This window comes from Gallus gallus, chromosome 33, assembly GCF_016699485.2.
Source record: "Gallus gallus isolate bGalGal1 chromosome 33, bGalGal1.mat.broiler.GRCg7b, whole genome shotgun sequence".
Classification (NCBI taxonomy): Eukaryota; Metazoa; Chordata; class Aves; order Galliformes; family Phasianidae; genus Gallus; species Gallus gallus.
In genome coordinates, this window is record NC_052564.1 from 1079400 (window position 1) to 1088714 (window position 9315).

The 9315-nt window shown below is 49.9% G+C and overlaps 1 protein-coding gene and 1 long non-coding RNA gene across 2 annotated transcripts; one reads left to right on the plus strand and one right to left on the minus strand.

The window, feature by feature from the left end:
- LOC121107935 lies at positions 1-1737 on the plus strand. The gene is made up of 5 exons (XR_005842335.2): positions 1-73; positions 176-214; positions 802-837; positions 1151-1219; positions 1587-1737. It is a non-coding gene; the product is annotated as an uncharacterized LOC121107935 (long non-coding RNA).
- A 4813-nt stretch (positions 1738-6550) lies between these two features.
- LOC121107964 (olfactory receptor 14I1-like) lies at positions 6551-8893 on the minus strand (the record flags this gene model as incomplete). Its single annotated transcript, XM_040654608.1, has 3 exons — positions 6551-6603; positions 7138-7230; positions 8587-8893. Coding segments are annotated over 3 exons (453 nt in total), but the record flags the coding sequence as incomplete, so codon positions are not given.
- Between the last annotated feature and the right edge of the window lie 422 nt (positions 8894-9315).

Below are 9315 nucleotides of genomic sequence, written 5' to 3' on the forward strand. Positions count from 1 at the left end.
GAGGAAGATGAAGGCGGCTGCGCTTAGCCTCGTGATGCTCCTCGCTGCCCTGTGCCACACAGTGGAAGCTCAGGTGAAGCATCCATGGGGGATGTGGGCTGGGGCTGGAGGTGTTTGGCCATGGGGGTCCCTGATGCCAGGCTCTCTCTCACTCCCTCTCTTCCTCACCCCACAGCCACTTGTGCAAGAAGAGCCTGGTGAGGATCTTCTTCAGGTGAGTGCCCGGGCAGCCATGCTGATTGTGCCCAAGGGTGGCCCAGCAGGGAGCTTCGCAGGGATGGGTGGGGTCTGCCCCTGCCTGGGCACATCCAAATCTCTTCCATTTGCACCCTACTCCCCGTCTCTTTGGGTCCCCAAATGGCCACGTTTGGGAGCTCCAAATGCCCTCTCCTTGGGTCCTTGTATCCCATCCTTTTGGAACAAACAAATCTCCTTTCTCCTTTGGAAATCCTTAGATTTCCAAAGCTAAAGAGATGGGAATTGGCAACCCAATTCCCATCTCTTTAGGTCCCCGATCCCCTCTGTTCCATTTTCCCCCATTCTCATCTCTTTGAGATCCCAGTTCCTCTCTATCTGACATCTCCAGTCTCTTGTCAGCCCTATTCCCCCCGCTCTGGGTCCCCCAAGTTCCTGCCCTGTCCCTGTGTCCATCCCCAGCCCTGAGCTCCTCCATGGGCAGAGGCGCACACAGACCTTGGCAGCCATGGGGGTGGGGGCAGACCCAGGGCCAACCAGGGGGCTCGGATGGGGACACCCAGTTCTGCAGTTCCTCATGGCTGCCCTATGGCTCTTCTTCCCTAGGCATTGCCGTCTGATGCTGTTGAATTTCCTCCTCCTGTGAGTTGAGGGGTGACCCTGGGGCAAGGACGGGGCTGGGATGTGTTGCTGTCCTCTCTGTTCCCCTGGGACTTGGGGACACCCCTGGGGCTCCAAGGCATCTGTCGGGCTCCCTCCTACTTCGGGTGGTCAATGGGCAGGGGAAGGAGGCAACAGGGAGTAGTTGGGGCTGAGCAGACTACAGGACCACAGTGTTCTAGAGCCCACAATGGGTCCCTGCACCTTCAGGGTGTCCCTGTGTGTCCCATTGCCCCCAGCATGTCCCACTGTCCCATTACTCTCAGTGTGTCCCTAACACCCCCTTTCTCCCCAGGACAATCTCTTCAGTACAGAGGAGAATCCCCTGCATGTGAGACGTGTGGCCCTGGATCTGCGTGTCTAGGTGAGCAGCACGGGGACACCTGCAACCCCACAAGGGCACCTGGGGCACCCTGGGTGTCTCCGGAGCCCTGAGGACCAGGCATCAGGGGCTGGGAATGGATGGTATGGAGGGGACTGTCCCTGGCCTGTTCCAACAGGGAGGCCTGGGCACTGTCACCTCCAGACCTTCCCTTGCGCTCTATGGGGCTGTGCTGAGGAGGGGATTTGAATGGGGCATGTTCAGGGTGCCCTATGGATGGCCCAGGGTCACCATGCAGCTGGGACAGGGGATGTGGCTGCTGTTCCCAGGGGACCCACGTCCTGCCCTGGGTCTCTTGGCTGCTGCCCATCCTTCTCCTGCCCTAAGTCCCTGGGGACAAACCTTGCAGGGACAAGGCTTCTCCTCACCGCCAATGCCCTTGGACATCTTCTGATGACCAGTGCTGCCCTCTAATGACCAATGACAGCCTCTGATGACCGATGAAGACCCTGATGATCAATGACCCCCTCTGATGATCATTAAATCCCTCGGCAAATCTATACTCTGTGTTTCTGTGTCCTTGTCCTCACGCTCAGCAGGGACTACTCAGGTCTGCCTCTGCCTGGCAGTGGCCACCCCAAAGTGCTGGGAGGGGTCCCCAGCTCCATGCCACACACGCCATGTCCTATGTCTCTGTGGGCTTCCCCACCCTCTCTCGTCATCTGATCCAAAATCCTAAAGGACGGAGCTGCTCACGCTGCTGAGCAGCTCCAATACCCTCCCTCTGCTCTCTCCCTACTTGTCCTTCCAGTTCCGCCCAAGGGACGGAATTTACTGACGTAAGGGGAGAGTAAAAACAGCAGTAAGGTGAGAGTACAGCCTGAGTAGAGTAAGAGTAAACCCGGTGCAAAGCGTGAGTAAAAGCAGGGGGAAAGTAAGGGTAAAGATGGACTAAAGTGTTAGTAAACGCGAGTAAACAGTTTGTAAACCCAGAGTAAATTGTGAATACATCCAGAGTAGAAGGGTGAGTAAATCCTCAGTGAGGACTGAGTAAATCCGAAGGAAAGTAAGAGTAAAACCAGAGTAGAGAGTGAGTGAATCCGGAGTCAAGTGTAAGTAAGCGTGCAGTAAAGTGTGAGTAAAACCCAGAGTAAATTGACGGTACACCCAAAGTAGAGAATGAGTACACCCTGAGTAAGGTCTGATCAAACCCAAAGTAAAGTGTGAGTAAACCAGTAGCAAATTGTGAGTGTACCTGGGGAAGAGTGTGAGTAAAACACAGAGAAAAAACATGGAGAAAAGTGTGAGTAGAACTTGAGTAAACTGTGTGTAAAACCCAGAGAAAAGTGTGAGTAAAACCAGGAGTAAAAACCTGGAGTAAATTGAGAGTATGCATGAAGTACAGATGGAGTACACCCTGAGTAAGGTCGTAATAAACCTGGAGTAGAGAGAGCAAACCCAGAGAAAAATGTTAGCAAACATGGAGTAAAGGGTGAGTAAAACCTGTAGTAAATTCTGAGTACACCCAGATTAGAGAGTGACTAAACCCAGAGTAAAGTGTGATTAAAGCTACAGTAAATAGTAAGCTCTCCTGGAGTAGAGAGTGAGTAAACCCAGAGTGAGGTCTGAATAAACCTGAAGTAATGTGTGAGTCAACTTGGAGTCATGTGTAAGTAAAAGCAGAGTAAATTGTAAGTGAACCCAGAGTATAGAGCGAGAAAATCCTGAAGTAAGGTGTGAGTACACCCGGAGTACAGAGTGTCTGAAACCCAGAGAAAAGTAAGAGTACACCCATAGTAAAGTCTGTGTAAACCTGAAATAAAGTGTTAGTAAACCCAGAGTAAAGTGTTAGTAAACATGGAGAAAAGTGTGAGTTAAAGCCAGAGTAAATTGTGAGTACACCCGAGGTTAGAGTAAGAGTAAATCTGAAGCAAAGTGTGTGCAAATCCAGTGTAAAGTGTTAGAAAAACCAGGATAAATGGAAGAATAAATCCAAAGGAATGTGTGAGTAAAACATGAGTAAAGTGTGAGTAAAACCCAGTGAAAATTGCAAGTACCATACTGAGCAATGTGTGGGCACACAGGGAGTAAAGTGTATGTAAAATTGGAGTCGGGTGTGAGTGAACCCAGAGTAAACTGAGTAAACCTGGAGTCAAGAGTGAGAAAAAAACCTGAATAAGGTGTGGGAACACACAGAGTAAGAAGTTGGTGCACCCAGAGAAAAATGAGAGTAAATCCAGTGTAAATGTGAGGTAACCCAAAATAATCTGTGAGTAAAATCCGAGGGAAAGCTTGAGTAAACCTGTAGTAAAGTGTGAGTAAACTTGAAGTAAAGTGTGAGTAAACCTGGAGGAGAGAGTGAGGAAAAGACTGAGTAATGGGTGAGTAAACCTCGAGTAAAGTGTGAACAAATCCTAAAGTAAGGTGTGAATAAAGTTGGGTTTTTGCAGTGGAAATTTCCAGTCACAAAGAAAGCTGCTGAACAGAGCAAGGTTGAGACAATCCGACCAGGGTAGAATTGGCACAGGCAATACTAGGTAAGGTAGTTATATAGGGCAGGGGAGAGTCCAGTACAGGACAGAACTAGTGGGCAGACTGTTGAAAATATTGTCCTCCTATTGCCATAAAAAATACAGAACACACCTAAAAACAAAGGGTTGGTAACAGACCTTGAATGGAAATGTCAGGTAGCAGCAGCATGAGAAGGTTGTGAGCCTGAGACACTCTACCAATGAGTCCCAGGAGAGGCTTTACCTGCGTCGGACCCAGGGTATGGATTTCACCGACTAGTTGTGCAATTTCTCCCTTGTCAGTAATGGGTGTGTGCCCATTACTGCACTAATGAATAAACTGCTCTTCACAGAGATCTTGGCCTGATTAGAAATTGTTGATCTTGAGCGTGTTTCTCACATAGATGTACAGGTGTGCCATACAGGGCTGTGAGTGAGTTGGCAATAAACAGGTCCATCAAAAACAAGTTTGCAGTCAGAACTTCTTACGGCACACTCAGAATCTTTTGGATGGAGCTAGGCCATCTCATTTTTCACAAGATTCTCCTCCCCCAAGTCTCCAGGCTTCCGTCTGTTGACATGGCAATGCTCTTCCAAGCCTTTGAGACAATTCCAGGCACACCTCAGGCAAAGTGTTTCTCCATGGTCTGCTACATAACACAGGACCTGAGGGCTGACACACCTGCAAGGAGAAAGGAGAACAGCGTGGTGCTGCAAAGAGAGCAGCACTGAAAAGACCCCGTCCTGCTGCTGCCCATGGCCGTGGCTCCAGGGAAGCAGCAGCAGCACAACTGAAAGGCAGCAGAGAGGGAGCGGCCACCGGGCAGTGAGGGGCAGCCCCACAGACAGCAGGTCTGCAGCTCCGTGTGGCAGTTGGGCTCTTGGTTCCTGCACCCCTCCTGTGTGCAGGGCTGCTCTCTGGGATCCAGGGGAGGTGGGAGCTGTGATCAATGATATTCTGATGATGTCTTTATTGATTCAAAGAGCCAGGTTTCTTTTGTCCATTAGGATTGCCAGCCAGAGGACAAAGGTAGAAAATAAAGAAGAAATGTGATGAACAGCACTGATTCATTGGAATTAGAATTACCATAGGAACAACAAAGCAGGAGTGAGGGCAAAAGAGATGAAATAAAGGCAGTCCGAGCTTTTCAATTTTACTGATGCTGAAGCAATATATCTCCAAACAGTGTCCTGAGAGCTTGCTTGATCTCGTGGTTCCTCATGCTGTAGATGATGGGGTTCATGACTGGAGGTACCACTGTGTATAACACAGCCACCACCAGGTCCAGGGATGGGGAGGAGATGGAAGGGGGCTTCAGGTAGGGTAGGCAAACATGCAAGTGGTGACAAAGAGGGAAACCACAGCCAGGTGAGGGAGACATGGAGAAGGCTTTGTGCCATCCCTGCTCAGAGGGCATCCTCAGCACGGCCCTGAAGATCTGCACGTAGGAGAAAAGAATGAAAGCAAAACATCCAAAAAATATTAAGGTACTAAATATGATAATTACAAATTCCCTGAGGTAAGAAACAGAGCAGGAGAGCTTGAGGATTGGGGTGATTTCACAGAAGAACTGGTTGATGGCAATGCCTTGGCAGAGTGGCAGTGAAAATGTATTGGCAGTGTGCATCAGGGAATAGAGAACCCCAGTGCCCCAGGCAGCTGCTGCCATGATGGCACAAGCTCTGCTGCCCAGGAGGGCAGGGCAGTGATCCAGCTGAGGCAGTGCAGGCATCTCATCCCTAGATGGAAACCCTGGGCCTGAAATGGGATTCAGCTCTCCACAGACCCACAGGAGCTGAGATTCCTCTGGTTCAGTTCAGGTGTGCACAAGGAGTTGCCTGCATGTGAGCTCCTGCTCTGAGTCCTTGGTCCTTCAGTGTGGAGTCAGTTGCTCACACACAGACCCTGGGTGATGACCAAGGTGCCATCAGTGCACCTGTATGTGTACTGGTGCTTGTAAAGTGTGTGGGAAATCCCTGTGATAGACACCTCCTTCCTCAGCATCAGCTGAGGGCCAGAGAGGAGATAGAGGTATTCTTGGCCATCCTAAATGACAACAGACCCCTGCATTTGGGGTGCTCAAGTGTGCATTTTCCACTTGTCTCCATAGAGTATGCAGAGTTATGCAGCTGACTAAATGGATGAGCTCATGAAAGCAGAGCCAAATCTTTTTCTCTTCTTCAACAGCTGCATATTCTGGACCTCAAGGCACTACAAAGCTAACACACATGTTTATTCAACTGATGAAACCTCAGTTTTAGTGGGATCTTACATGAATGGCATCAGAAGCAGCCGAGTGTCATGCCAGTTCCCTGGGCTGTCCAGCACACTCACATGCAGCTGCAAATACAGCACAGGGCCTTCAGGAAAGCCATGCCCTAGGAGTGTCCGTGCTGCTTGGACAAGCCTGAGCCCCACAATGGATCTAATGTCTATTTACCATCTTCTGAATACAAATATCATAAATGAGCTATCCAGCCAGGCTAAATCCAATGGTGCTTCCCCATTAGGGTGGTTTCTTATTTGTTTTTACACTAATGAGAAAACCAAAACATGCTGAACTAGAAATTTTTGTATGGTAGCAGGCCTGAGCACTTGTTTGGACCACAGGGACACGGTTAAATGGCTACCAGAACTGGACTGAAGCACAAAAGGGATACAGAGTCTCTATGATGAATGGGCGAGGAGACAAGGAAGGGCGACTGCCCTCTGTGAGGGTGCACTGAGCTCTGCCTGGGGATGGCAGAGCAGCCAGGTCAGAGAGAAAGGAAATGGCCAACTGAGGAGCCCAACAGTGTCTGTTCCTGGCTTCCTTATCAGGAAGAGCAAGTGGAAGGTGCCCTCTACAGACAGATGGGAGCCTCATGGTGTCAGGCTCTTGACCGCATTTTGGGCCTTTTCCACTCTAGTGTCTGCTGCAGGGACAGCACAGAAGGACATATGCCACCCTGGAGATCCCTGGAGAGCACTGATGGCAGCTTCCTGACCAAGCCATAGAGGAACCAAAGAGGAGAGGTGCTCTGCTGGATCTCATACTCACCAGGAAAGAAGGGGCTGTGGGGAAAGTGAAGAATCAAAGACAACCTGGACTGCGGTGGCCATGGGATGGTGGAGCTGAGGAGCCTGAATGGGGGGGCAAAAGACAAGCTCGCACCTTAGGCCTTCAGCAGAGCACACCTTGGCTTGTTCAAGTGTCTGTGGGGTACAGTCCAGCAGGGTAAGGCTCTCAGGTGAACAGGGTCAAATATATGTGGTAACTATCTCAGGATCACTGCTTCTAAGCAGAGTAAGTCCATTCCAAGAAGTGGAAGCCAAGTAAAAATATCAGAAGTCCTGCAGGAATGGTAATGGATTGGCCTGGTCAAACCCAAACACAGAAAGGAAGCAGACAGGGAGTGGAGGCAAGAAGAGATCACCTGGCAGCAAAGCAGGGACTTTGTCCAGCGTACCTGCTGAGATGAATTTAGGAATGTTGGAGTCAAACTGCAATTCAATGTGCCCAGGCATATGAAAGACAAGAAGGGCTTGTAGAAAGATGTAGGCTACAAAAGGAAGGCTAGGGAGAATGTGGGCCCACAGTAGAATGGGGCAGGGAACCTGGTGAGACAGGACATAGAAAAGTCTCTGATACTCCTTTCCTTCCTGACCTCACTGTTTATTAGTTGGACTGGGCTTCTTGGAATCCTAGGTGCCAGAGACAGGAGGGAAACGTTGGTGCAAGGCAGATGTGCCCTTGGTGATAGAGGAGTAGATCAGGGAATGCCTAAGCAAACAAGATCCTGAGTTGGAAGAGTGACAGGAGTCACAGAATCTTTGAGCAGATTGGGTTGGAGGGGCCATAAATACCATTTCCATCCAGTTCCAACTCCCTTGCTGTGGGAAGAGCTGTCAGCCGGTAGATCTGGATGCCTGGGGCCCTTGACAGCATCAACATCTGCAGGGATGGGGCAGCCACAACTTCTCTGGGCTACCTGTACCACACCTGTACCGTGCCTCACATCAAGATCTCAGAAATGTAAGGAATGCCTTCCAAACATCAGATGTAATGTCCGTGGCTGTACCTCCCCCACATCCAGATGAGGCAGGAAGAGAGAAGAGCAGAGGAAAAGTACAATCTGAAAGCTTTTTAAGTGTCTTTTAACTTACTCAGGGAGCCTGGTTCCATGTTTACATGAGCTCTTGGTGTGAGAAAACAGAAAGTGGAAGGCTAAGAAGAAGTGGAATGGACTGCAGCATTTTTACAGATTACGGTATCACACTAACACACACACACACACACACAAAATCAAACATACATAAAGTATAAAGAACCATCCCTGGGAATCATGTGAGGCAGATGCGCACTTTATTGAAGCTGAAATAGTGCACATTTTGCAACACTTTGCTTAGGGCATGCTTGACCTCCTTGTTCCTCATGCTGTAGATAATAGGGTTCAGCATTGAAGGGAGAACAGAATACAGAAATGACACCATCAGATCCAGGAATGGGGAGGAGATGGAGAAGGGCTTCATTTGGGCAAAAGAGCCAGTGCTGAGAAACAGGGAGACCACGGCCAGCTGAGGGAGGCACGTGGAGAAGGCTTTGTGCCGTCCCTGCTCAGAGGGCATCCTCAGCACGGCCCTGAAGATCTGCACATAGGACACAACAATGAAGACAAAAAACACTAAGGCTAAACAGACACTAAAAAGGAGAAACCCAACTTCCCTGAGGTGGGCTTTGAAGGATTTTGAGCAGGAGAGCTTGAGGATGTGGGGGATTTCACAGAAGAACTGATCCACAGCATTGCCTTGGCACAGAGGCAGGGAAAATGTACTGGCAGTGTGCAGCACAGAATTAAGGATTCCATTGCCCCAGGCAGCTGCTGCCATGGTGGCACAAGCTCTGCTGCCCAGCAGGGTCCCGTAGTGCAGGGGCTTGCAGATGGCAACGTAGCGGTCATAGGACATCATGGTGAGAAGGCAATATTCTGCCGAGAGGAAGAAGACAAAGAAGAAGACCTGTGCAGCACATCCTGTGTAGGAGATGTGCCTGGTGTGCCAGAGGGCATTGGCCATGGCTTTTGGGAGAGTGGTGGAGATGCAGCCCAGGTCGAGGAGGGCGAGGTTGAGGAGGAAGAAGTACATGGGGGTGTGCAGGCGGTGGTCGCAGGCTACGGCTGTGCTGATGAGGCCGTTGCCCAGGAGGGCAGCCAGGTAGATGCCCAGCAAGAGCCAGAAGTGCAGGAGCTGCAGCTGCCGCGTGTCTGCCAATGCCAGGAGGAGGAACTCGCTGATGGAGCTGCTGTTGGGCATCTGCACTTCCTGGGCATGGAGTCCTGTTCAGAGTGCAGAAGATAATGACAAGACAAGAACGTTGTCAATGATAGTCCTCCTACCATTCTATAAAAGATTTTCCTTCTTCAAGCACAGTGTTCATTTTGCTCCATGACTTCAGTTTTATTTCATGAGGTTCATTATTCTATAAGAAGTAGAAGCTGTAGGATCTTTAACCTTCCTCACATTGCCTAATCATATCCCAGCCTCCTGGATATTTTCCTCTTAAAAGCCGTTTCCATGTCTCATATCTTTACCCTGTCTGCACTAAGGGTGTCCATCCCTACCCCTGTGCACTTAAATTTCTCTTAGGG